The sequence below is a fragment of the Pithys albifrons genome, chromosome 19 (assembly GCF_047495875.1).
Source record: "Pithys albifrons albifrons isolate INPA30051 chromosome 19, PitAlb_v1, whole genome shotgun sequence".
Lineage (NCBI taxonomy): Eukaryota > Metazoa > Chordata > Aves > Passeriformes > Thamnophilidae > Pithys > Pithys albifrons.
The window spans coordinates 1,943,973-1,971,660 of record NC_092476.1 but is presented as its reverse complement, the minus strand read 5'-3'; the positions used below and the strand labels follow the sequence as shown (position 1 = coordinate 1,971,660).

At 45.5% G+C, this 27,688-nt stretch overlaps 1 protein-coding gene across 2 annotated transcripts; it reads left to right on the top strand.

The window, feature by feature from the left end:
- Window positions 1-221: 221 nt before the first annotated feature.
- On the top strand, window positions 222-24,320 carry LOC139680712 (ATP-binding cassette sub-family A member 10-like). Of its 2 annotated transcripts, none has more exons than XM_071573591.1 (39): window positions 222-423; window positions 2,553-2,662; window positions 3,070-3,280; window positions 3,833-3,991; window positions 4,232-4,332; window positions 4,756-4,982; window positions 5,309-5,447; window positions 5,794-5,979; window positions 6,980-7,127; window positions 7,601-7,772; window positions 8,296-8,354; window positions 8,769-8,879; window positions 8,971-9,146; window positions 9,476-9,595; window positions 9,952-10,090; window positions 10,225-10,315; window positions 10,612-10,751; window positions 11,328-11,447; window positions 11,610-11,805; window positions 12,816-12,982; window positions 13,741-13,868; window positions 14,222-14,359; window positions 14,860-14,970; window positions 15,341-15,511; window positions 15,867-15,977; window positions 16,604-16,729; window positions 17,672-17,740; window positions 18,175-18,266; window positions 18,753-18,873; window positions 19,212-19,329; window positions 19,778-19,869; window positions 20,236-20,408; window positions 21,360-21,435; window positions 21,696-21,790; window positions 22,249-22,368; window positions 22,561-22,701; window positions 22,961-23,040; window positions 23,121-23,176; window positions 23,772-24,320. In XM_071573591.1, exons 2-39 carry the CDS (start codon window positions 2,561-2,563, stop codon window positions 23,868-23,870), a joined length of 4,881 nt encoding a protein of 1,626 aa, XP_071429692.1. In that variant the 5' UTR covers window positions 222-423; window positions 2,553-2,560; the 3' UTR covers window positions 23,871-24,320. The 2 variants fall into 2 exon arrangements, with proteins under 2 accessions (XP_071429692.1, XP_071429691.1); XM_071573590.1 differs by having other exon boundaries at window positions 14,857-14,970.
- The last annotated feature ends 3,368 nt before the right edge of the window (window positions 24,321-27,688 follow it).

Here is a 27,688-nt window from a genome sequence, read left to right as displayed (position 1 = left end):
ACTTCAGCCTGTCTTGCTGCACTGAGAAACACAATGGAGTTTGCCAGAGAACAGATTTTTGTGTGGTTTGTTGTTGGGCTTGTTTTTCTTTTCTTGGCCCAGACTCAAGAATTTCCTGAGCAACTTTTCAGAGAATCCGCTCCAGCAACTCAACAGCAAAGTGCTCTGTTTGCTTTTTATAACACAAATAAAACTGAAACTGTGCCAAGGAGGAAGGGGGAAGTAAGCCAGGGAAAAGAGAAGTGATAGTGTGAGGAATGCCTTTTGCAGAAGTGCCTGAGTGAAAAAACGAGTGCGTGGACAAATGAACACAGAGAGCGTTGGGACAGCCGGGCAGTCCATCCCAGGCAACATCAGCATCTCCACTTCCACAGGCACACAGTGAAGGACAAGCTCTGGGTCCCTTCCAAACCTTCCCTTAAGGTAAGACTTTACCATTCTTCATAAAGCAAGTAAAAAATGTTATTTTAAAGGTGTGAAAACACCCAGTAAATTGTAACTCTGCTAATGATGCGATGTGAGGATACAGATGTGCAGGTGGGGCCCTGGGCATCTTTCTAATGGGCTGACTTAAGCTTGTGATTAAGCTTGGGGCTGTTTAAAGGCAATAGAGTCTTTTTAACCTTATTTTGAGGGGAAATAGCACACAAGTGGAGCTCAGTTGACAGCAGGAGGTTTATTTCCAGTGTTTCTTGGCGCTAAGAGGATGCTGTAGGTTCGGCTCAGCTCAGTACTTTAATCCAGCACATACAAGGGACAGATCCCTTTCCCTACATGCAGGGTAAGCCAAAGATTGAATTTTAAATTCCTGTCTGTCTTACACTCCTAAAAATTTCACCTGAAACAGTGCAGGAGCAAAGAAATCAGTCCTACCTTATTTTCCCAAACTCTGCAGCAGTGGTTGGGGTCAGTCAGCACCGAGGGGTGACCGGCAGTGGGGACACGTGGGATGTCCATGTTGGGGACCTGGTGTCCCAGCTCTCCATCCCCCTCAGGATCTCCTGGGTGTGTCAGCTTGTCAGGTTAATCCCTGTGACTGTTAGAGCAAAGGACAAAGTGGAAACCTGCTTTAGCTGTGACACAAGCCCCGTGTCAGGGTGGAAGTGCAGACAGGTAATGAACAACATCCTACACCTCACCTTGGGTGAAAAAGTGACCAAGCAATTGCAAGATTTACTTTAGTTTCCTCAAGAAAGTCTTGATGTCACTACTTAGGCTAAACAAAAATTTTTATATACCTGGATTTAGTGAGATCATCTATTAAAAAATAATCTCTTCAGAGCTGCTGGCACCAGAGCAGATTCCTGCCCCGGGGCTGTGTCTGTGCCCTGCCCTCCTGTGTGCCAGTGCAAGTGTTGGCAGTGTGTGCCCCAGGAAGACCATCTGTGCAGCTGCTTTTCCAGCATTTCAGTGCCTGCTGTCCCATTACACTGGGACATGCCTCTCCCAGGGGCTGAGTGTAAATATTTGGAACAAGATAAACTGCAGTTTGCCTGTCAGCACCGTGATCCATCGTCCCCCAGGGGAATGGGAAAACACAGATCTCCCTTCCATGTGACAGGAAGGCTTGAACAGGACAACATAAATCTTCCTTCTGTATGACAGGAAGGCTTGAAAGGATTAAATCTGTAACTGCTCTGAGATTTCTACCTGAGAATCCCTTCTAGAAGATAAGGATCTTGTTTGAAAGCAGATTTTAGCTACAGATGTGACAGCAGAGCAGTTTGGCTATGAGAGTTTGCATACAGGCACTTAGTCCTTTTGCTCATTAAAAGTACTCATCATTATTTTATTGATGGTTAATATGCAACATGTGTCATCTGCAAAGCAGTCTGACAGCCTTCATATTGCAGTTTGCACCTCCAGAATTAATCCAGGCAAAAATTCCTTGGGGTTTTTAGACCGGGTCTTTTTGAGGATGTGCCGTGTCTGGGAGCAACACACCAATGCATGCTCATGGCTACCTGTTTTGATCTCATTTATTTTTCATTAATATCCCAGCAAAAACACCTCTCCCAACCACTTCCAAGAATTTGTCCTGTCTTTGCTCCCAGCTGCCTTCAACTGATGCTGTTTTTCAAATGAGCTCAGCTCACACCACAGCCAGGAGTTGCTCAACACTTGGTGTGGAGCCCATAACACAATTACATGCAAGAGGATTGTAGTGATTTTAATTGTCTGTATTGTTGTTATTCCTCAGATATGAAGCCCACCCAAGCCAATTAGGTCATGTAGTATGATATTGCCTTGTTTTATTTCTTAAATAACTCCTCCCAACCTCACCATGCTGCAGCATGAAAGCCTGAAATTCTGGTTATAACCAGTGCTTGCTGCTGAGCTGGGAGGGTTGGAGTGTGCTGAGCATGATGAGGTCCCTTGGCCCCCGTGCTGTGGGGGTGGCTTGTGCTCAGTACACAACATCTGAGATGCTTCAGCCCTTTCCTGCTGTAAAAAAGGGAAGAAAGTGTCACTGTGCACATTTGCAAGGACTGTGCAAATAAAAGCAGTCACTGCTGTTTTAGTGAATGATTTTATTAAAAAATCCTTTGTAGGTTCAAAGATGAAGACACTGCATAGAAACATGAGTGTCATCCAGCAAACTAAAATTCTCTTGTGGAAAAATGTCCTTCTCAAGTGGAGGATGAAGATGCAGAGCTTTCAGGTAAGAAAAATTTAAATATAAAACCAGAAAACAATAGCTAAGCACTAAGAATGGCCAATCCCTGCCTGCCCCTAGACATGAAATTCTCTGGGTAAAATTAGAAGCTAAAGTACTTTTGTAAAGCCTGACTGGTAATGAACACTTGGAGACTTTAATGTTTTAGCTGATGATTTTCATGTCTGGTTTGTGACATATGAGAGCTCAGAAGGGCTCTTTGAGCAAAGTGATTTCCTGAGGTGATGGGCACAATGCAAAGGGTCTCAACATCTTCGTCAACATCTCAGTGTCTAAGAAACCCCTGTGACTGAGTTCCTCTGACTAGATTTTAATCCCTCAAAGGATATGCTGTTACACTGTTATATTTTATATATCATTAAAGCCTCTTCCCTGCTCTCCCCCGTGCCCAGGAGTGGATGCTGTCCCTGCTCTTCCTGCCCGTGCTGTTCATCGTATCCTCATTCACGTGGAGCATCCAGTACCCCGAGGTGCCCTTCAGCGAGCTGGGGCAGTTGGATGACCCTGCCTATAACGCCACCGGGGTCACCGTGGCTTTCACCCCCGCCACTGCCACCACCAGGCACATCATGAAGAAAGTGGCCTTGAGCTCTGTCATGAAGGGTAGGTTTTAATTTTCAGATGTTGAGTTTCCTCATTGTTTAACCTGTTACACACATACTGTGTTTTAGTGGTCAGGAGAGAAAATTCACCCCAAATGCTCCATTTTCACAAGTATTTCTTCTCCGGTGTCTAAATTACTTGTTAGGTGACTGTGTTCTTCTGAACTGCAAATCTCTGCCTCACCTGATATTTCCTAATCCTTTTAAGACACCTTGGTTCATTCTTTTGAGCTGCACTTCTTAATTGGTAAAGCACAAAGTATTTAAAGGGAAATATCTCAGTGAGAACTGGGAGAGGGGGAGTTACAATGCTGAAAAAGCAGAATATATGACCCTGAGATTAGCTCAGCTGTTTAAAACTTGGTTGTAATAATTTCAAGGTCATGGGTTCAATCCCCTGTGTGGGCCATTGACTTAAGAGTTGGACTCGATGATCCTTGTGGGTCCCTTTCAACTCAGAATAGTCTGTGATACTCTGTGATATTCCCAATGCCTGTGGACACATTTCCAGACTTACAAAAACTCTTTGAAATATTTTTCTTACACACCACAGGTATAGAACTACAGGCAGTGGACAATGAGAAAGCCCTGGAAAAAGCCTGGATTTCGAATAATGAAATTTTAGGGGTTGTATTTAAGGATGACTTCTCCTATCACCTCAGGTTTAGTACTGTGGACGTGGCTATTCCCAATGAAGCCTTTGGATACATAGGTAATGCCAAAGGAGAATTCCTGGGTGGGTCATTGCCTGGCATGGACAGGCATCACTTTGTCAGAAAAATCCATGTATGTTCAGAGATTGAATAAATTGTGGGCGCTTGTTCGTTGGGGATTTTTGCCACTGCCCATTTGAAGATTATCCCATGGTGCAAAAATATTCCTGGCATCCCTTTTTGTAGTGAAAAACAACCACCTGTCAATGCTTTTACCTGTGATGCCCTTCACTTTGCAGACAGCTGCTACAATTTCTCCTCGAGGTTCTGCTGGAGCCCCATGTACTGGTACAAAGGGTTCCTGTCCCTGCAGGCCAGCATTGATGCTGCCATCATAGAGGTGAGCCAGCTCAGGCACTGAGGGAGGCAAAGGCCTGTGGGAATATTATGAAAAAGAGAGAAGGATGGATTTGCCTGCAACATCTTTGAGACTCTACCTTTATTTAGAGACTAAAAGTTTAGAGTTTATAAGCTTTCATATTCAAGTTTATAAACTTGAGTCACAATTCGCAAACAGTTGTCAGAGGAAGAGACAAATATGATACTTGCTAAGGGATGTTTTTCATCTTTCCCTCTGCTTTTGCCTCTTCTTTGGAGCTCATTAGTAAATGGTTCTTAACTAAATTGTGTCTCTAAAAATGGGTTTGTCAGAAAATAAAGCTGCATTAAAACATTAATTGTGGGAGGATGAGTCAGAAGGTTTCTTATAGAAATACATCTCACTGTAGAAAATAAATAAAATGCTGACCTTGAATCCCTTTAGATGGTGACAAATCATTCTGTCTGGAAAGAAATGGAATCAATTGCTGGAGTCCGAATGAAGTCCCGGAGCATCAACTTCTCAATTACAATCGAGTACAGTTATTTCATGATCACTGTTGTGATGTGCTTCTTTCCCTTCATGTATTTCCTATCAATGAATGTTACAAGAGAAAAGAAGAAGCTCAAAGTATTGATGAACACGATGGGGCTGCAGGACACTGCATTTTGGTGAGTGCTTTTTGAACTCGAACCTGTTTGTCAAAGTCAGGGTGTTCCTGGGCACTTGTGCAGTCTGTTCTTAAGTTAAATGAGTTCATCAGTTTCTCCAGCACTCTCAGGACAAACCAGAGGGTTGAGCATGACACTGGTGTACTCTTCTTCCTTGGGTATGTCCTCCTCAGGTGGATCTTGCTCCGTATTCTGCCTATTAAGTAAAGGAGTTGACCACGGGAAATAATTAATAATTAAATTTAAAATGGTTCTGATGTGGCAGATGAAGTAATAACAACAGTAATTAATTAACCAGCAGTGTAATGGCCCTTTTCCATGCCCAGGCTCTCCTGGAGTTTGCTGTACTCTCTCTATGTGTTGATCATGTCCTGCCTGCTGACGGCCCTCGTGCTGCGGGAGCCTTTCTTCATCAGCAGCTTCCCTGCGGTCTTGCTGCTGTTTTTCCTCTATGGCCTGGCATGTGTAAGTCAGGCTTTAAAGCCAAATTTTCTTACCACATGATTTATCACTGTTGGTGTGCCCAAGTGTTACTCCAGAGCTTTTTGCACAGTGCTCAGGGCTGTGCTTTGCATGGCCTTGCTGACTGAAACAGCTGAGTGGCTCCTGTGACTCAGCTTTGATTTGCAGCCTGAAGGTCTGACAGGCTACAAAAGGCCTGATTTGGAACTCAGATCAACCCACTAAGAAAGACTTTAGTGTATTGTATTATACTCAGCTCATGAGAGCTCTGTTTGCCTGGCAACTGGGCATGCTGCTGTTAAAGATAATTATTTCCTTCAGTGATTGAAGGAAACTTCTGTTCTTACAGATCCATCTGGTTTTCCTGCTCTGCTCCCTCTTAAAGACCTCCAAACTTGCCAGCTCCATGGGGTTCCTCATCACCTTCATCTTTGGATGCCTGAGCTTGGCAGTGCTGATAGAACATGTTCCAGAATCACTGAAGTTGTTTCTTGGGCTCTTCTGCCCCTTTGCATTTAACACGGGCATTGCCAAGGTATGGGGCATCCCCTCTGCAGCTGAACCTTCCCCTGCTGGCAGAGAAAGGCATAGAAAGGCACTCCCTTATTTCCAAAGTCCAGCTGTAAAATCTCCAGGTATTTCCCACTTATATCCATGTGCTCATTTGAAGCCTCCATGGGAGCTGAGCTGCTGCTGGGCACCAAAGAGGGGCTCCAATGCCCCCATCTCATTCCCCTGATTTAAAAGCAGATGAAAGCAAAGACAACCACGGCCCTTGTCACAAAAAAAATCTGCTGTTTTGCACTTCTGGAGCTCCCACGTGACCCCGAGGAAGCCCCAGTGGGCCCATCCCAGCACACAACAGCACCATTATCCTCGGGGCTGGGCCCGGGAGTTGACTCAGGGACATCAGGGACATCATCTCTTGGCTGCCCCATCATTCCCCTCTCACTTCAGAGACTCTTCCTGGCAGCAGAGATGGTGCAAATACAACTGGGGATTCCTGCTGCTGCCACCCTTCCTCTCTCCCCACTTTGGAGGACTCTGCAGTTTTCCATCAGTCATATCTCCATAGCTCTGAGTGATGTTTTCTAGCTCCTGTAATCTAATATTTGATTTCTTTATATATATTAAAAAATCTGCCTGGGAGAGGAAATTTCTGCACCAGCAGAAAATGAGACTGAATTTGCTGCTAATTTACCATATGATTAAATCAATCACTATGGAATTTTTGTCATGAGTCGCTCACATCAAGGGTGCCAATATCATGTTTCTTGAATTATTTCCTCTAAAATTCCAATATTTCTCTCTGTTTCTGGATTGCTCTGGAAAATTTTGGACTGAAGCATTAAGACCTCTGCATGGAGCAAATTTATTCCCTGTGAATTTATTCCTCTTCCCTTCTAGAAAGTAAGAACAGTTGGTCAGTAATATAGATTATTTCCAGGTTAACAAAGACAATTGGACCCACTGTTTGATGGGACATGCACAGTTTTCCAGCCTGAAAGCTTTTCTTCTTCATCCTTTCTTTTCAGATTTTCCATTTAGAAAAATATGGCCTGGGTTTCTCTTTTTCCAACCTTATGGAGGAAGCATATTTTTTATTTTCAACCTACATTATGCTGGCCTTTGACTCAGTCTTGTACATGCTGTTGGCTCTGTATGTCGACAAAGTTCTGCCAGGTAGGTCTGATTTATGCTTATGATCCCACTTCCTTCTTTTATACTTTCTATTTACATGGATTGCATGGAATATATCAAGGAAATGATGGGCTGCTCTGAGACAATAAAAACAGGGTTTGGGTTTTGGCTGTTGTGCCCCTGACACATGCAGGCAATTCACAGAATCAGACAAAAAAAGTATTTAGTGGTTTTTCTTTCTAATTATGCTGCTGTTAAACCATTTATGAAATTACAGTGTAATAATGTGTGGAACAATATTTTAATTCATTACATAAAGTATTGAATTCATTAAAGAAAGCCCTTAAGCCAAACTTCTTTTCTACTTCTGCTCCAAACCTGCTTTTTTAACTGAATAAAGTACCAATTTTGGGGCAGCCAAGTACTTATTAGAACCACCTCAGTGTTTAGTCTTGGATGGCATCTTGGCCGTGGCTTTGGGTAATGGCAGATCATCTTCTTTGCTTTCCTGGCAGGCAAATTTGGCATTCCAGAGCCCCCTTTCTTCTGCCTGAAACCCTCGTACTGGATGAGGAGCAGGAGAGGCTCCACCAGGGAGATTCCCAGACCTGCAGCCAACGCCGAGGAGCTCCTTGGGGATGATGTAGAGCCAGTGCCCCCTGAATTCAGGGGCAAGGAGGCCATCAGGTTAGGGGAGAAGGGACTGCTCTCCATGCTTGTTGGATTGGGTAGTTGGGTTTAATGCTCTCCAGATCCCAGCTCCTTCTGTCACCTTGGGTTTGACTCATGTTCATGAGGCTCTTGCAAAACACAGACAAAAATTAGAGATCAAATGCAGATGAGATAACTAAATAATTCAGAGTGATCACTAATGGTGAAATAAAGATAAATTAATAAACAATGACAGGTTTGGGGTTTGCTATGGACTTTAAATACTCTTCAGGGGTAAAAAGGAGAACGTAGAGAGCAACCCATTGGAAAACTCATCTGTTGCAATGGGCTTGGCCTTGTCTTTGCCAGGTAGGGACATTCACACCTGGAGAGAGAGGACACCAAACCTCTGAATCTCAGAGTTGTTTCCCATTACCACTTACATTTTTTTAATGCCATTTCTGTCATTTTAACTCAAGGTCCATAAAAATGTAAAAAGGGCACCAGGGAAATGCATTTACAGAAATCTCAAACTAATAACCTCCTTACTTTTCTTTAGACTCTACAATATTAAAAAAGCATATAAAAAGAAGGACAAGAGGACAGATGCTTTAAGAGGTATGAGAGCTGTGATACTGATTCCTGTTAAAGATGAGGAAAAAACAGTTGTGCAAATATTTCAGCCAGTCAAAGAAATAAAACACTTGCATTGTTTGAAAATTTATGTCAAATATTAACTTATGAGAATTATTACTATTTTGTTCAGATTTTGTTGAATTTTTCATTTTTTGTGAGACTAAAGAGAAGAAAGATTTTTTTATTGTTGTATTTCTGTCTTTTCTGCTAAAATCACAGCAACTCCTTATGCTTTCAATTAAAGGTTTCCAGAGCTTTGCCCTATATCAATTAATGCACTTTTGGCTAATTATTGTCTCTTACTTCTTGTACTTCTTGACTTCTCCTAGCTTTGACAATGAGTGGAGGTAAAGGAAACTTCACTTCTTCCCAAACTTGATGTTGTTTCCTTTCTAGGTTTGTCTTTAAATATTTATGAGGGTCAGATCACTGCCTTACTCGGCCACAGTGGGGCTGGAAAGACAACACTGTTGAATGTGCTCAGTGGGCTCACCTTCCCTTCAGAAGGTAAGATGGAAACCACTGGGATGGGCTGGCCTTGATTCCAAAGCTGTGGAGAGCAGTTTGTTCCACCTCACCATGTTCACTCTGTGAACAGGCTCTGCCACCATATACAACTACAGACTCTCCGAAACGGGAGACAGGGAAGAGATCAGAGAGATGATTGGCATTTGCCCTCAGTTCAACACACAGTTTGAGGTCCTGACAGTGAAGGAAAACTTGAAAACTTTTGCAGAAATCAAGGGCATCAAGTCCAAAGAGGTGGAGAGAGAGGTGAGTGTGTGTTCCCCTGGAGAGCATCACTGCACAGCAACGTGGGGCTGCAGGAAACCCCACGGTTCCATAAAGGCTCCTTTTGCACTGGGAAGCTCAAAGGGTCTGTTTGGATGTGGTGTCTTCTGAAATTCAAAGCTCCAAGCCCCATCCCACCTGGCCTGGAACACTTCCAGGGATGGGGCAGCCACTCTGGACAACCTGTGCCAGGGGCTTCCCCCCTCACACAGAATAATTTCTCTCCAATATCTAATTCAAATCTAAATCAACCCCAATGAAGGATGGGAGGACAACTAGTGCTGAGTGTGGACACCTCTGTGCTCTTCTAGGTGCAGAACATTCTGGAGCTGCTGGATATCAGTAACATTCAAGATACTCAAGCTGAGAAGCTGAGTGGTGGGCAGAAAAGGAAGTTATCCATTGGAATAGCCATGCTTGGAACCCCCCAGGTAAAGCAGCAAAGCAGCAGGCACAGCTCTGGGATACAGGGAATATTCAGGATCAACACAACTAAAACCTTGTACATGTATTTGACTAAAAGTTTGTGCAGGATTTCAGACTTCAAAGTTATTAAAATTAACAAATTTCATAATTTGATTTTTAAAATTCACAACCCCCTTTGCCAGTCTGTTTTTGAAGCAGATGGAGAGTTCCCTGACCTCCCACAGCTCCCAGGACAGCTGCCCTTGCATAAAAGGTGACCTGGATCTCTCACCTTCAGGACCTGAGGCTTCCAGAACACCAGACCCAAGAGATGTGCAACCATTCCGGTGATGGGGAACATCTGATTTCATCTCTCCCACAGGTTTTGTTCCTGGATGAGCCAACAGCTGGGTTGGATCCTCTCTCCAGGCACCAGGTGTGGAGCCTCCTGAGGGAGCACCGAGCGGGACGGGTGATCCTGTTCAGCACCCAGTTCATGGACGAGGCCGATATCCTGGCAGGTGAGCAGGGGCTCAGCCCAGGGCATCTCTGCAGGGCAGCCCTGGGGCAGCAAGCCCCTGAGAGGGGCAGTTGCCAAAGAAGTTTGGAATGACTGGTGTGCACTATAAGTTCCTCCGGCTTTTCCTTCCTCCAGACCGCAAGGCTTTTATTTCGCACGGGAGGCTGAAGTGTGTCGGTTCCTCTCTGTTCCTGAAGAAAAAATGGGGGATTTGTTACCATTTAAGGTATCTACTGCAGCCCCAAGACATGATACCTGGGAATATATATGTACAAGGGAACACCAGAACTAATCTAAGGGGGAACTGTAGAGCAGATGTCACCAAAACAAGCAAATTATCTGAATTAAGAGTTGGTTAAATGAACTGAAACAGCACTTTACTCCAGAGTAGGGAATGAATGAGGTATCTAGAGTTTTCTTTGTATGCATCCTAGCACATAAAATGATAGCTGTTGTTTCTTCAGGTGGGTTTTGGTTGGTTTTATTCCAAAACTAAGCATCTGTGTTTTGTGAACGCAACAGGATCCATGTCAGTGAGTCCTGTGACCTGGAGAACGTGACATCGCAGGTGAAACGGCACATCCCCAACGCCACGTTCTCAGAACACCGTCAGAATGAGCTGAGATATAAACTGCCATTAGAAAATGTGAATAAATTCCCAGGTAATGTATATTAACATAATTGAGAATTATTCATAGGGGAAAATAACCACAAACGTGGGGGAAGTGAAATGAAAAGGGAGATTTTCTACAGGAGTCACATCAGGACTTTCAAATTGTTGCATTTTGGGTTTTCTGCACTATTTTATCATCCATGTGTTTAAGATCAAACTGTGCAACAAATGCTTTTCTACTGCTTGTGATGACAAACCCAGCAGGCTGGACTGTGTTAGAGAGAGTTCAGTTTTCTTTCTGTTAAATGAAGACAGTGATTAGAGACAACCCCACAGAGCTGGTCCTGCCCTGTGCCTGCAGTGACCAGGCAGACCCTCACCCACCGTGCCCACCATGATCTGACCAACCCACAGCCCAACTGCTCTGAGGATGCACAGTCTGCAATGATGGTGATAAGTAGGAAAACATCTCCAATGAGCTGTGGATCTGGTGTTTTTGTGTTCCTCCAGACCTTCGTTGTTCTGTTTTCTCTGTTATGGGAGATGCTTCAGTCAGGTTGACTCAGCTGAACCAAAGAGGTCTGGAGACACGTGCTCATGTGCTTGTTTTATCTTTGTGCTTCAGATCTGTTCAGTGGCCTTGACAGCTGCTCTGAGCAGGGAGTTATCAATTATGGAGTTAGCATGACAACCCTGGAGGATGTCTTCCTGAAACTGGAGGGAGAAGACACAGTGGACCAAGAAGGTACAGTCATGGCTGTGATATATAAATCCAAAGCCAAAGAGATCAGCTCCCCTGGAATAACCCCTGGATAGGCCTCTAAAGGTGGCATGAATGTAATTCATGTTCATGAATTACAACCTAGAAGGCCTTAGACACAAATGTGCATGTGGGAACTCTCTGCAGATGAGCACGTCCCTGGGGAGGAGTGGGCAGAGGCAGGACCACGATCCTCTGACGAGGCAAAGCCGGGCTCCCTCCTGCTCTCAGACATGGGGAAGGTGGCAGTGGATGGCTTGGCTCTCTGGAGGCAGCAGGTCTCTGCCATGGCATGGGTGCAATTCTTAAAGCACAAGAGTTCCGTGAAAAAGCTGCGGTCAATGTAAGTACCAAAGGGATTCTCCCCTGGAGGTCTGGAACGGGACACGACCACATAATTTCCACACCCCTATTTTGCTGGAGTTTGGGTTAATTAATATCATGTCTCATTTATGAATGATCTTGGTAATCTGCACTCAGAGGAGTGAAAAACTTCCTCCTTTCCAGTGCCAGTAACGCAAAATCTCCGTTTTGTGCATTTCATTTCTCTACTGAATAATTTAGGCAAGAGAAATCCATTTTCTTTCTGAAGAAAAGAATCATTTAGAAACATTTGTATTTCAGATGGAAGAGAAGGTTTTAAAATAAGCTGGTGTGTACAGAGAGTACTTTCAGACTTCCTCTGCATTTCTTTTTAAACTTCTCTCATGTTGTCAGTGTCTGAACTCTTTTGGCCCTGTTAGTGTTCAAGCTCTCATTTTCTGGTGGAGCACAAGAAACAATAGGAAGATGTTCATTTATGAAAAACTTGTATCTAAGGGAAGTCTGAAAGGCATTTCATGACCCTTAAAAGCTGAGCACTCCAGACCCAAGGTCCTCTCCCAGCTAAATATTGAATATCTTTGTGAATAATCAAGGTTTGAGACTTCTGGAAATAAAATTCTCTCTGGTGACCTATGACAGGACCTGATGGAATGGCTGGGGCTGTGTCAGTGGATGTTTAGGTTGGATAGCAGGGAAAGCTTCTTCTCTCAGAGGGTGGTGGGCACTGAACAGGCTCCTCAGGGTTTGTTCCCAGCCCCAAGGCTGCCAGAGCTGCAGGAGTGTTTAGATGATCCTCTCAGGGACAGGGTGGGGTTGTTGGGGTGTCTTTGCAGGGCCAGGGGTTGAATTCTGTGGTTATTGTGGGTCTCTTCCAACTCAGGATATTCTGTGATTCTAAGAAAATTGACAAAAGTCTTTACCAGAACGAACATTGGATAACCTGAATATCATCCACCATTTCCAATATGCAAACACATTTCTGCTGAATGTCTGTTTTCAGAGTGTTTATTCATCTCTTTCTTTATGTAGTTTGCTGCTCTATGTGGTTTTTCTGCTTCCTCTGGTTTTGCAACTGTGCCTGGTTGCTGCCTGGCAGAGTGTGAGTGTCTGGGAGCTCACGTCTGCTCGGTACTTCTTGCCCCTGGGGAGGACATCCTACCTGGAGACAACCACCCTCCTGGTCCACAACAACACAGGTGAGGGGAACAAGCCTCTCCTCACCCTTCCCTGTTCTGGGACTCCTTGCTGTTCCAAAGGAAAATAGGTGACAGGGCAGGTGGTTGTAGGATGTGGGGGATCTAAGGGGGAATGAAGGATTTTGTGGCAGAAGAACATGGGAATTGTCTTTGAAGGGCTGTGAAGGAAACCTACTTTGGCTTCAGCAACTGGTGAGATCCTGATGTGAGGCATGAAAAAGGATGTCAGAGCAGATGAGATGAGATGAGATGGGACAGTTCTTTCCCTGCTCCAAATCCAGATCTCTACCCAAGAAATAGATATGCAAACAATTTCTGAATTTCAGTGTATGGGTTTCTCAAACAAGGCACCACACTCCAGAAAGGTCTCACTAATCCTGAGTCAGATTAATGGGCTACTTCCTGTCTTGCCTTCAACATTCCCCTGAGTGGATGCTATTTTATGTGATGTGGCCAGAGTATGGCACTGTTCCCTTCATCAGGTCCTCACAAAGGAGGATACATTTTGTAGCATTTAAAAAAATGCAGAAAAAAATGACAATATGAAAATTCAGTCAATGGGACTGAAATCCATTAACTTCACAAAAATTAATGTGCAGTGATCCACCACACGTGTGCTGGATGGTGTCCACAGTTACCAGACTTCCTCTCTTGTTGTTTGGTGGTTATGGATTTAAAAATAAAACTCAAAATCAAACCATCAAAGACTCCTTTGTTTTTCAGTATTATGATTCCTCTGCTTTTGGCCTTCACACCAGGCACAGCCATTGACGACTTCATCCATGTGCTCCAGAGCCAAGACCTCACAGTGGAAATAACAAGCGAGGAAAACATCACAGAGGAACTAAAACACAATGGGGCTATCAAAGTGTCTCGAGAAGGTCAGGTGAGGATTTGTTTTCTCTTCCTCCAGTTTCTTCCCAGCAACTGAATAAGCAAGATTTCTCCATCAGCTCTCCCTGTGGGGTGGCCCTGATGACTAAGGATCAGAGGTACAAAGGTTATAAGCAGTAAACTGAATGCTGGAGGAGACTTTATCTCCCTCACCCTCCCCTTCAAACTTTACCTATTTTAGCACAGTGATAGAGACTTCCAACACCTCATAATTCAGTTTTTTAGCAAACAGGGCATAAACAAAATTATTGCAGGCCTGGATTCTCCCCATGTGCTCCTTTTTCATTGCTTCCCTGCAGAGGGGGAAAGCTAAGAGTGTTCATCTTGTTTTCTTGCTCCTTGAAGAGCTACAGGTTCACTGTGTTGTGCCACTTGGAGGCTGTGAACTGCTTCCCTGTGGTTGTGAATGTCATCAGCAACGCTCTGCTGAGAACCCTCAACTCCACCGGCCACATCCGCATCTGGAGTCATCCCTTCTTCTCTGTGAGTGAAGCCAGAAGGGGTCAGAAAACAGTTTAAAATCTCAGTAAGCTCTCAGATTGTAATGGGGAGCCATGTAGGGCTGGCTGTGCCTGGAAACCCACCATCCTCAATGCTGCCTCTGCAACCACCACGTTTGACTTCAGGGAAACTGAAGCTGATTTTTCCCTTGTGGGTTTCAAGGGCTGCTGATCAGAGAGGGTGGCTGGGAGGGCTTCTCCAGGAGGTTTCTTATTCTCTACCTCATATGTTTCAAGCTGTGGCCCATCAAAGAGAGCTCACCTGGGAAGGAGGAGTGGGATCTGCTCCACCCCTCTCTCCTCACCAGTGGCAAACACTTTGCAGGGCTGTGGTTTGGGAAAACCTTCCTCCTGCCAATATTTGATTTCAAATCCCACTTTTTGTTCATAGTGCTCTGTAACCCATGAGAAATGCAATAAGATGAATAATTGCATTACACTGTGGATATTTTCTACAAATCTTTTTTTCTTGTGTTTCAGCAGCACAATCCACGACACTGGAATTATTTTCTTTCCTTTTACCTGTTCTATATGCTGTTCTTATTCCCGGGTTTCCCTCCTCACTTTGCAATGGGCTCCATGCAGGATTACAAGGTAAATTCTTTGAAATGGAGCAGATTTAGGGGAGGGCCAGAAGGGGCTACCACAGCATTGCCACAAGGATGTTTGTGTATAGAAGCATAGAATAATTCAGGCTGGAATAGAATCAATTTATGTTGACTCTGAGGTCATTGAGGTGGTTTGATCTGCATTGATCAGCTTGAGATGTTTTGATCTGCATTGCCCTGAACAGCTTTGCAAACAGCACAAAATGCTAAAAGACCAAAAGAGGACAAATTTTTATGCAAGTATCACAATGGTGCCAGGTTTTTATTATGTTTTTATTTCCTGGAGCCATTCCCATGGCTGCAGGTGGCCAACCAGGCACTGAGAGCAAACTCCCCTTTGCATTGTGCCTTCCCAGGTGGGAGCTCGTGCCCAGCTGCGGATCTCGGGGCTCTTCCCCTCGGCGTACTGGTGTGGCCAGGCACTGGTGGACATCCCACTGTGCTGGATCCTGCTTCTCTCCATGTTTGGCTTCCAGTTCGCCACAAGCAACAAGATTTCTGGGAGTGTCAGCACCTTCTTCTTGCTGGTAAATCCCATTCTGGTGATTGCTGGTTCACTTGGGAGGGGCTGAGGTAATGCTTGGAGAAGGGCCAGGGGCAGGTGAGACACTGTGGGTGCAGATGGCTCTGGAACATCTCTGGGTGTCCTTACCAACTTTCTCCTTGTTTCACCTCCTATCGTTTGGATTTCTCTAGCTGGAAATAGAAGGTAATAAATCTTGCCTTGATACACACCCTCACACCCTGCAGTAAAATTGGGGTAATTCTAAATGCTCTGATTTTAATGCATGATCATTTACACCCATCCCCATTGCTATATATGGCTTTCTGGTGGTTTAGATCACTCCATTTTCTGCATTGAAAGCCCTTTCTTTTCTGTAGGTCACAGGGATGTTGGGTTATGGAATTTCTATCGTTCTCTTAACCTACTTGATCTCCCTCATCTGTCGCAAAGGATGGAACTGTGATCTTTGGTCTTTTATCCTGATAGTGGTAAGCACATGGTTGGATAATGCACTGTAGACTTTACAAAAATGTGTCTTGAGATCTTAAAGATGAACTAGGTGTCAAAACACCAGGTATAGGTGTGGAACACCCACATGGGTATGTGTTGTATAGCAGTCAATTCTGTATTAAATTTGTGTCACCGTGTTCTGTTCCCACAATCCTGCTGTGACACGGGGAAACACTTGGCTCTAACCTGAGCTAGAATCTGGTGCTGGAATGGAGGTAAAAAAAGTTATTTATCACTCTGCTAAACACCTCTCATCCAAGAGATGTAAGGTGTTGAGACAGGAGCCATCAGGTTGGACACAGATCGCCCGAGACTGGAAGGAGATGGATTATTTTTGGCATGAGTTTGGATGGGAATTAAGAGAATGGGATCATTCTTCTGTCTGAAGCAGCCCTGTGTCTGGGAAGAAGTCTCCCCAGCTGACCCAAACCAGCAGCCTGCCCAAGGCAGAGACAGCTGAGAACCTTCTCAACCATCACTGTTTATATTTTTTGTCCACTTTAATATATTCAACAGGGAATTGCAAAGCTAAACCCACACAATTTTAAAGGCCACCGAATGTGCCCCTTCCCATCACTAAGTTATGCTTTTGTTTTATTTTCAGGTGTGCTTTATTTCTTTTGTCATCGATAGAGTCATTGATTTTACAGTCCCCAATATCTCCACCTATGTTCTGTCTTTCTTCATTCCTGTGTACCCACCACTGGGTCTTATGGTGCACCTCCAAAGGGTGAGTGGTGTTGATGGGCAAGGAGAGGCATAAAACACAACTGTGGGTCCTTGTGAGCCAAGTCTGGGAAGGCTCATTCTGAGTGGGCCTTCCCAAATGGCCAGAGTGTCATTAGATGACCATTTCAGATCAGGTCTCATGTTTGCAGCTGTTCATTAGGGCTGGGGGCTCCTTCCCTGCAGTTGAGCTGTGGCTGTAGATTAGGAGAACACTCCTAATTCTTTCCATGCAGAGTCACAGAATCACAGAACAGAATCATGGAATGTTTTGTGTTGGAAGGGACATTAAAGCTCATCTTGTTCCACCCCCTGCCATGGGCAGGGACACCTTCCACCAGCCCACGCTGCTCCAAGCCCTGTCCAGCCTGACCTTGGACACTTCCAGGATGAGGTAGCCACAAAGTCAAGCAACTTGGCTTGAACAATCATAAGAGGAAACTTGAAGTCACATATCTGGCTTTGCATGGAAACTGAGCAAGAATCAGGAATACTCACAAGGTGCTTTACTCCGTGTCTGCTGAGGGTGGAAGTGGAAAGTCATCTGAGAAATTAAAAAAACCCTCCAGCTCTGTGCAGGACTGCTTATAAATTATAAATGACTTAGGGATGAAGTCCAAGTGGAAGAGACTCCTCCTCTGTCCTGTCCCACCCCCCTCCACCTCTTCTCCCCTGGGACCCAAAGGAGTGGAGACCAGATGTCCTTCTGTGATGGGACATCACCCTGGAAGGAGAGCCTGGGACATGCACTGAGGGCTGGGACATTTTCTGGTGTAGGACTGGGGTACCCTTAGCCAAACATCTGTATTTGTTCATCTGTATGGTGAATGTTTGGGGCAAATCAGAAGCTTTGTCCATTATTAAAGCATTTTTGAATGATATTGTATTAACCAGAAGGAGACTAAAGAATTATGGGTTTCATGGTGTATATTTTTTATTCTTACAGATTTTTATAGACGAAGTGGATGTATTTGATCGGAGTACAGAAAATGAGACAGTATTCAGTGCCTTTGCAGTAAGAGAACATTGAACATTACTTTCATTTAGGAATATGGGTCTCCTAAACCCCCTCCTCAGTTATGAGGAAGCAGGAAAAACCCTGAGCTCATGTCATGCAGCAGGAGGATGTGGGTGGGTCTGGATGACAGACAAAATAACCTCACACCTTTGAAATGGGAAAGGGAAAAGGGAATAAACCCAAATCACTTCATGCTGCCCTGTTACCTTGTAAATTGGAGTTTCTTTCTGCCCTTGGCATTTTCTGCAGTGTTGATAAGTGATGATGAGTTCACAGCCTTCAGGACTACCCTGAGTTTAGATGTTAATGGACTTCATTTTCACATACTGTGTTTTCCCCCTCCATATTTTGGAACACTGCCACCACCTCGGTGCCAGCTGTAGCAGGAGGGAAGGCAAGGCTGTTAATGTGGCAACCTCTTTTTTTTTCAGCCTTACATCCATTCTGTGGCTTTCGTTTTCCTTCTTCGCTATTTGGAGTTGAAATTTGGAAGAGCAGTTCTGAGAAAGGACCCAGTCTTTAGGTTTGTATAAACACACAAGCACCACAGGCACATGTGAGCTCTAAACTCCTACCACACTGCTTCTCCTTACAGGCATTATGGTCTTTTGTCTCCTTATTTTAAAATGGAGTTGTAGGGTTTTTAATACTGCTGATTTTTTAATGACTAAAACAGCCCCTGAAATACTGCAGTGCTGGGGGAATATAAAGCAGCTCTCAAGCTTAAAAGTAGCTCCACATGATGCTGTCTGTGCTCTGGGATGTACCAGCTTGGGTCTTTGTACAATACAGAAAGATTATAAATATTTAATGATGATGATTGATGATGATGATGATGATGATGATGATGATGATGATGATGATGATGATGATGATGATAGTATTAAATCATTTAAAAGTACAAGAAACATTGAATAAGGGGGACATTCACTCTTGGTCCATCCAAAATGCATTGGTGGAGAAAAAGGGTAAAGAACTAAATCCTAAGACAAATCTGGTGGGTTTTCAGGATTTCCCCAAGAAGAGAAAGCAGCAACCAGCACCCCATGGAGCTGGAGGAGGAAGATGAAGATGTTAAAGCTGAAAGAGAAGCAGTGAAAAATGCCATAGCAGCTCGGAGTCAGGAGGAGGTACAACTCAGTGCTGTCCTTCTTGTTCTGCTTTATTTTATACCTGGTAAAACACAAACCACCAACTATCAATTAGAGAAGGTCAGTGCTCTGACTGTTTTGTTCTCACTGGGAAAATAAAACTCCCAAAAGTACCATGTGGGTTCCATCAGGATAGAGGAGAAACCTGTTAAGAGGGACACGGACAATAAAGTGTCCAGTTGCACCTCATATTCTTGGTGAGCTGTAAAACAAAGGACTTTAGAAGGTTTTCTGCCTTTTTAATGGAAAAATATTACTGAAGGATGAATGCTGTCCAAGATAATAAACTAACCTTGCTTGTTCCTCCTCACCTGCAGAAATCAGTCATTATAGTCAGCAATCTGTGCAAGGAATACAAAATAAAGCAAGCTGGTTCTGTTTTTAAGAAGAAGAAGAAAACAGCCACCAAAAATGTTTCCTTCTGTGTTAAAAAAGGTGAGAACTGGGACTGTTCTCCTAGACCTGTTTTGGTCATACCCAGAGAGTTAATTCTCTGCAGATTCTCAGTTACCTGAGCAAGGACATAAAGGTCAGATCTATTTGCTCTGTCATTAAGGGGTGTTTGGTCTGGGGCTGATGTGTTAATGAACAACATGGTGTGGACCCATCCTATTAGTTACCTTTGACTATCCATTATCTAAAATAATGGAGATCCTGGAGAGACAGGACCTCTTTAGCAGTGGCTTCTGGGAGCAAAGCTCAGTCTCACATCATCAGTTAGAGCTGAAATGTTGTGGGCTCTCAGAGCATGTGTTTTACAAGTAGAACTATTTTATATAGTCTTTGATATTAGGATGCTGTCTTTTATTTTTCTTTTTTGGGACTGTGATGTATTTCTTGAATGAAGAGTATTCCTAAGAAATTATATATATTTGGGTTCTAGGAGAAGTATTAGGACTCCTGGGGCCTAATGGAGCTGGTAAAAGCACAGCAATCAAAATGATTACTGGAGAGACAACTCTGACTGCTGGGCAGGTAGGAGACAGCAGGAGAAAAGGGATGGATTCCTTATAATGCAAACCTTGTACCAAGGTTAAGCTGTAATTTTTGTCAGAGCATTATTAGTCATAAAGGTTTTAAGATAATTCACTGTGCTACTAAATTAAATAATATATTAATATTAAATTAATATTGTGAGCTGCTTGTAACTTTGACAAGCTGTTGCATTCACCCTAAATGGCCATGTTTATATTTAAAAAGCTTGTAAATGAGGGTTGTGAAATCACTCCCTGGCCCTGGAGGGTTTCCTTGCCTACCCCCCAGCGAAACCCATAGCTGTGATCACACCCCGGGCTGTGGGCAAGGCTGTGTGAGAGGAAACCAACCCTGGTGGCCACGCAGGTGCTGATGAAGAGGGGAGATGGATCAGCCTCCCAGGAGCACGGGCCTGCCTGCCTGGGGTACTGCCCCCAGGAGAACCCCCTGTGGCTGGACCTGACCGTGCTCGAGCACCTGCGCGTCTACGCGGCCGTGAAGGGGCTGCGCAGGGAGGACTCGGAGGCCGCTGTCACCAGGTACAGCTCGGGGCTCCCCAGGGTGTTATCCCCTCAAGGGGAGGGATCAGAAAATCCAAACTCACTGGGAGCCACAGTAACCATGGAAAGAGGAGGCTTAGAGGTGACCTCAGCACTGTCTAGAACTCCCTGAAGGGAAGTTCTAACCAGGTGGGGGTTGGTCTCTTCTCCCAGGCACTCAGCAATAGGACAAGGGGGCACGATGGGCTCAAGCTCTGCCAGGGGAAATTGAAGTTGGAGAGCAGTAAAAAATTCTTTGCAGAGAGAGTGCTCAGGGATTGGAATGGGCTGCCCAGAGAGGGGGTGGATTCCCCATCCCTGGAGGTTTTTCAGCTGAGCTTGGCCGTGACACTGAGTGCCATGATCTGGTAAAGGGACTGGAGTTGGCCCAAGGGTCGGACTTGATGATCTCGGAGGTCTTTTCCAACCAAATCCATTCTGTGATTCTAAGAAACTCAGGAAATGCAGTTGCAAAAGTGCTTTTGTGCTGAGTGCCATGATGGAGTGATGGGTTAAGAAATGCTCTGATTTTCCTGAGTGTGTTTAGTGGGGATATAGTTGGTTTTTTTTAATTTACCACTAATGTCCTTTTAGGTATGTTATGTTATCTTTAGGCAGATTTCTAAAATCTCTGATGCTACAGTTTGGCATGACAAGAAATGGTGCTTAAGTCCTGCCTGCTCAGCTGAGTCTGGCAAGGTGGAAGGGATTTATGATGCTCTTGACAGTAATGATGGGTTTAGAAAAGAGCTTGTGGCTTATTCAGTACACTTTGCTTCAAATATTCACTTACATTTTAATAACACAATAAATGTTTAATGAAAACAAGCAGGAGTCAAGAGCAAGGGGAAGAAAGTTCCTTTTTTCTTGTCATTTTGGGAAACCTTGATGAGAGTATTGACTTAGAATAACAAAAATGTTATTTTTCTCTCTTGTTCCCTTTCCCTGCAGAATAGTGAATGCTCTGCAGCTTCAAGACTATTTAAAAAAAAAAGCCAGGAAATTATCTGCTGGGATAACCAGAAAGGTGTGTTTTGGTTTGGCTATAATGGGAACTGCAATGCTCAAAGCACAAATTAAAAATGCCCTCCATGAGTGCAGGGACCTGCCTGTGCTCGGAGCCACCTGGGAGAGCAACACGTTGCTCCCCACAGTGGGGTGATGGAAAGGAGCCTTTCCAAAGTGCCATTTCCTATAAATCAGAACCTGAATCCCCCAAAACAAAGCAATTTGTAGCCAGAGTGCCAAGGCCTGTTGAAGGTCTGACTGTCCCCTTTGCTGCCATAGCTCTGTGTCGCAGTGTGTGTGCTGGGCCACCCCTCCGTCCTGCTCCTGGATGAGCCCTCCACTGGCATGGACCCCAAGGGGCAGCGCTGTGTGTGGTAAGTAGGAGCCCAGGCATTGTGCCACCACAGTGGTAAAGGGCTGGGAAGCCAAAAGCAGGTGTCTAATGTTGGGTAAAAAGTGTTTTACCCCACCACAGTTGATGCTGCTCATCAGGAGTCAATGGTTTTGTTGGAAACTCTGTTTTTTCAGTTCTCCCTAGCTCAAGTAGGAGCAAGGAGAGAGGACCATTCTCCTTCATCCTTGTTGCAAATTTTACGACAGTCCTAAATGGGGTTTGAAAGAATTCATAAAGAGACTTGAGTCAAAAGTATTTTTTGTCATTATTTCAAAGCACTACCATGTGCTCATCAGTCCAAAGTGGCTGCATGTGAAAACGTTACACTTGTTTTAGGGGAGAGGCTTTTGGAGGGACAAAGGTATAAGAGAAAGTGTCTGATATTTTTAGGGAGTGCTAGATTTTCTTTTTTACCTTTTTTTTCCCTCTGATCCTCAGGAAGACGATTCGGGATGCCCTGAAAACCAAGGAATCAGGAGCCATCCTGACCACACACTACATGGAGGAGGCAGAGGCCGTGTGTGACCGCGTGGCCATCCTGGTGTCGGGGCAGCTGCGGTGGGTGACAGCACTGCCAGCACATGGCACAGCTGGGAAACAACCCATGTTTCTCCTCTGACCTCACCTGCCTGAGCCCATCCCCGTGGGCTTTCTGAAGCCCTCCCCAGGTTAATCATTTGGGAAGGAGCAGGCAGTGAGGTGGCAACAGTTTCACACCAACTTCTCTTCTTGCTCCTCCTTCCCCTGCAGGTGCATTGGCTCCATTCAGTACCTGAAGAACAAGTTTGGCAAAGGGTATCTGCTGGAAATCAAGGTCAAGGATCCAGAGCACAGGGATCTTCTCCATGCTGAGATTTTGAAGATTTTCCCAAGTGCGGCCCGTCAGGAGCGGTAACTAAAACATAAGGGATGAACAGTGGTTTCAACACCACCTTGTCCCTAAAAATATGCCCAGGGCCATGGCCAGACACGGGATGTCATCTGGAGAAGGATGAACAGCTCAGAGTCCCAGGATGGAGACCTGATTTGATAATGTCACCACATCCAATCCTGCTGCAATCCCAGCAGCAAAACATCCAAACATTCCAAAAGTTTTGATCCCAGAACATTATTACAGAGCAAGAATCACCTTTCCTTCTTTTCCTTGAAGGTTCCCCTCTTTGCTTGTCTACAAGGTCCCAATGGAAGATGCACTGCCCCTGTCTCAGTCTTTCTCCAAGCTAGAGGAAGGTAAGAGCAAAACAAGATGACGTTTTGAAAAGGTGGAGCACAGACTGCTAATTTCTGACTCTTTTCCTATTTCTCCACAGCCAAACGAAGCTGCAACCTGGAGGAGTACAGCTTCTCCTTGAATACTTTGACTCAGGCAGGTGATTTCAGGGCTAGTTGTGCTGTAAAGGCCTGAGCAGGACCAAAGGCTGCAGCAAAACCTGGGCTGGTGCAGTGGCAGGTGGCAGCTCCACCAAAAAACTGCCTGAGGGTGGTGGGTGGGGGTTCCTCGGTCGGAAAAGTGGTGATAAATGGTTTGGTTTTCTTTTGATGTTGGGATTTAACATAGTGGGAACAGGTCTGGATAAAGTATCCTGTACTAGAGGATAGTCCAGAGACTCCACTCCCCTGAGCCAGGCACACAGCAAGGGATGGATGCCCTTGGTAGGTGCCCATGCCCAGCTTCTTGCCCATGCCCAGGTTATTGCTGCTTGTACAGGGCTGGTGGCAAAGATGAGGAATGTTTGTCAATTAATTGGTGGATAAAACCTACTGTGTGGATCTTCCTGTGGACAGGTGGTGTCTCTCAGCAGGTTATACCAGAGAACATGTGAGTCTCAGCCACCATGTACCCTCTCCACACACAAAGCCACTTCACACACCTCTCACAGAGGCTGCAGAGCTGTAAAGGAGCATCACAGCACATTTTGAAATCCAGGAAAATAATCTGAGTTTTATCTTGCACATTTCAGGTGTTTTTGGAACTCTCCCGAGAGCAGGAAAAGGATAATTTTGATCTGACTTTGGATGGGACTTTGGAATGGAAACAGCTTCAGCAGGAGGAGTGTTAAAGCCCAAGATGCTCATTTATTAACCAACTCAGTATTAACCAAACTCACACATTTACTGCCACTATCAGTGTATCACAGAGAGGGGAACAGGCTCTGCCTCCCCAGTGACCATCCCAAGGAGAAGACATCTCACCCAAACCCTGCAGGTGTTCAAGCCCTACCCCAGCTGCACTGCCAATGGCTGGTTGATGAAACAGTCCCTGCACTGGTGAGAGCTCTTGTCAAGCAGAGCAGGATGCAACAGAGGGACTGAAAGGTTTGCAAAAAGAAGGAGCATCTCTGGGGATTGAGTCTTTGTGGATCTGGGGGCATCCCAACATGCTGCTGACCTTCTGGGCCCCTCTCCCACCCATGTCTGGGACTATTTGCCTACAATGAGTTTAAATACATCTATTGAAATTTGCACTATATTTTTATACCCTTCCAATAAATGTCTCTATAGAAACTGCAGTGGCATCCTCATCTGTCATCACTGCTGGGGACCATCAGGAACAGCTCCTTCCCCTGGGGATGGAGGTGCTGCAGAGGGCTCAGGTGTGGTTGTCAGGCAGTTGCAGCCCATCATGTTGAACTGTCTCTGCCAGCTTGGCTTGGCAAGTGCTCACCCCTGACCTGTCTCTACTCTTGGATGAGTGACTGTCAGTCCTTCCTCTGGAAACCACCCTGGGCTCTTCAGTCTGGAGAAGAGAAGATTCCAGGGATAACTTAGAGGTCCTTCGAGTAGCAAAAGGATCTACAAGAGAGCTGGAGAGGGGCTTTTTACAAAAGGCAGGTAGTGACAGGACAAGAGGGAATGGTACAAACTGACAGGTGCCAGGGTTAGATTAGCTATTAGGAAGCAGTTTTGTACAGTGAGGGTGGGCAGGACCTGGCACAGGTTGCCCAGAGAAGCTGAGGCTTCCACATCCCTGGGAATATTCAAGGCCAGATGGGATAATGCTTGGAGCAACCAGGTCTAGTGGAAAATCACCTTGCTCACTGGAGGGGGGTTGGACTAGATGACCTTTAATGGTCCCTTTCAACCCAAACCTGTGATTCTGTGATTTCATCCCTGTTACCCCTGCACCCAGTTCATTTGCAAAGGTTAAAACTCTCACAGAAAATATTAACTCAGATTCTCTTTCTACAACCCCAGTTGTGGCTGTGTTGCAATCACTGTCTGTGTATATTCCCCACTCAGCTTCAAAACATATTTTGGCAGTTGGAGGACACATATTTAGAAAGATCCTGGTTATTTCTATCCTGATTGCACAACAGCTCCCTTTCTACTCCACACCCCTGAGAAATGAGTAAGTGAATTCACCAAACACTTTTGCCACCTGTTCATACACTCAGCTCCAGGAAATGGGAATTCTGTGCAAGGAGAGAGTTTTATTTAGTGCCCTGGGGATATCAGTGGTGGTGAGGAACTAAAGCCACAAGCCTCCTGAAATAAATCCAATTTATATGACCCATTGCTGTTAGTTTTTTTCATCAGTATTTCATGACTTGGGTCTCTGGAGATGCTGCTGGTGAGGTTGGTCCCTCTGCTACAGTGGCTGCTGGTTTGAGTGAACTTGTGAAACACACTGGTTTCCCTCTGCTCTGCTCTCTGTGTCTCTGCTCTTACACAGAGACCCTCCAGGAAGTCTCTTTACCACCCAGCATGATGGAACCGCATCCCTTTGGAGGTCTTTGAATGATGTAAAGACCCAAACAGTACTAAAAGAACCAGAAAACAAGTCCTGTCTTACAGAGAACATCTCTGGAGCTGAAAAGAAGTAGAGGAGTTCCTTCCAACACTGCTTGCACCGTTGTGCCTTCTAAGGAACCACTGCACCCTCCACTTCCACAGGTTTGACTGACCATTCCCATGGTATTTGACGTTTTCCATTGCAGAGGAAGATGAAGGACCAGACCTCACTCCATCACCTCCTGCACAAGAAAGAGAAGGAAAAAGAGCTACAGAGAGTCCCCGAAAGGGAGCTGGTTGGAGCTGAGGCTTTGCATCAGCCTGGAGGGAAGGGGGACAGGGCTTGTGGCACTGCCAGCACACAGTGGAGATCTCCATGTCCTGGCCCATGGCCAGTGCTTGGAGAAAGGGGTTCTGTCACCAGCACAAAGCAGAGCTCAGCTGGTGAGAGGGAATGAACAAAAGTTCTCAAAAAGTTCATGAGGACTTATATTTTCCATTGGAAAGGAAAAAAAAAAGAAAGAAAAGAAAGAAAGAGCAAGACAACAAGAAAGACATTTCCTGGAAATGAACTGACTTACTGAATATTCCCTTCAGAGTTTGCCTCCACCCCTCTCCCTTCCCCTGCCCTGAGCTGAAGGGCTGCAGGAGAAAAACCATCCCCAGCAGCTGCAGTCGCTCTACCTGCTCTGGGATTGCAGGGGCTGAGCATCCCCACAGGATGGACCCTGCTCCAGAACTGGGATTGCAGGGGCTGAGCACCCCCACAGGATGGACCCTGCTCCAGAACTGGGATTGCAGGGGCTGAGAATCCCCACAGGATGGACCCTGCTCCAGAAGTGGGATTGCAGGGGCTGAGCATCCCCAGAGGATGGGCCCTGCTCCAGAAGTGGGATTGCAGGGGCTGAGCATCCCCACAGGATGGACCCTGCTCCAGAAGTGGGATTGCAGGGGCTGAGCACCCCCACAGGATGGGCCCTGCTCCAGGATGGACCCTGCTCCAGAACTGGGATTACAGGGGCTGTCAGACAGCATCCCCATGGGATGGACCCTGCTCCAGCAGGGAACCAGCTCCAGAACTGCACTGACACCCTGATTTTCCCCCTTGTTCTGCAGCACAGCACGAGCCCTCCGTGCCCTTTGCTGCTGATCCCGAGCAGAGGGCACTGACTGTGCCCAAGGGTGCACCATCGCCCCAGCAGGGAGGGGTGAGGCAGCTCCTGCTGTGGATGCCACACGTTCCCCACAGTAACACAGGCAATAACTTAATCTTATTAACAGGGAGATTCTTATTTAATAGATTTAATAATGCCCCCTTTATTCAGCAAAGCAACAAAGCACACAAAGGGCCATTCACCAGCTGCCTCCAGCTCTGATCCCCAAGCACCATGTCCCACATGGGTATCCCGACAGCAAGGAGCAGCCCAAACCTCCCTGGTTCTGAGAAAAGCAGGGCCAGATGGCAGTTTTTGAGTGCTGGGGACCAGGAGAGCAAGGCATGTGTGTGCTCAAGGTTTGGGAGCTTGGAGACAGGATTTCACTCCAAGATTTGGGCAGCAAAGCAGTATTTGAAGGATAGTCCATAGGTCTGGAGAGGCATGACAGGGCTTTGCAGGTCTCCTCAAAGCTGTGACAGAGGTGGACATTGTCTAGTTCAAATGTTAATGAAGCAACTCTTCAGTGCAAGTCAGCAAAACCAGCAAAAAGGGGTATTTGTGAGCATTCCAAGGAACTTCACAAAAAGCAGGGACACAACACCAAAACAGCTGTGAGTCAAACTTCTGCAGGGTGAGAGGAGGGTAAAGCTGAGTGATGCCAAGCAAAGGGCTGGTGTCCTGCAGAGGAAGCCCAGGGCAGGGCTGTGAGATGGTGTCCCACCTGCAGACACCCTGGGGGGTGAAGGCAACGTGCCCCAGACCTGAGCAGCTCCTCACAGACCCTTCTGCACCCCCTTCCCAGCAGCATTGCCAGGGTCACATGTGCTTCCTCCAGGCAGGCACCTCCAGATCTTGTTGCTTGGCTGGACAGAAAACATCCTTTTTTTTTCAGAGCAACCCAAAGGAAAAACAAAACAAAACAAAAAAACCAGGAGACATGACCAGCATCAAAGAGAAAGTTATTTGTGTGTGTTCTGGAAGGAGAAGCA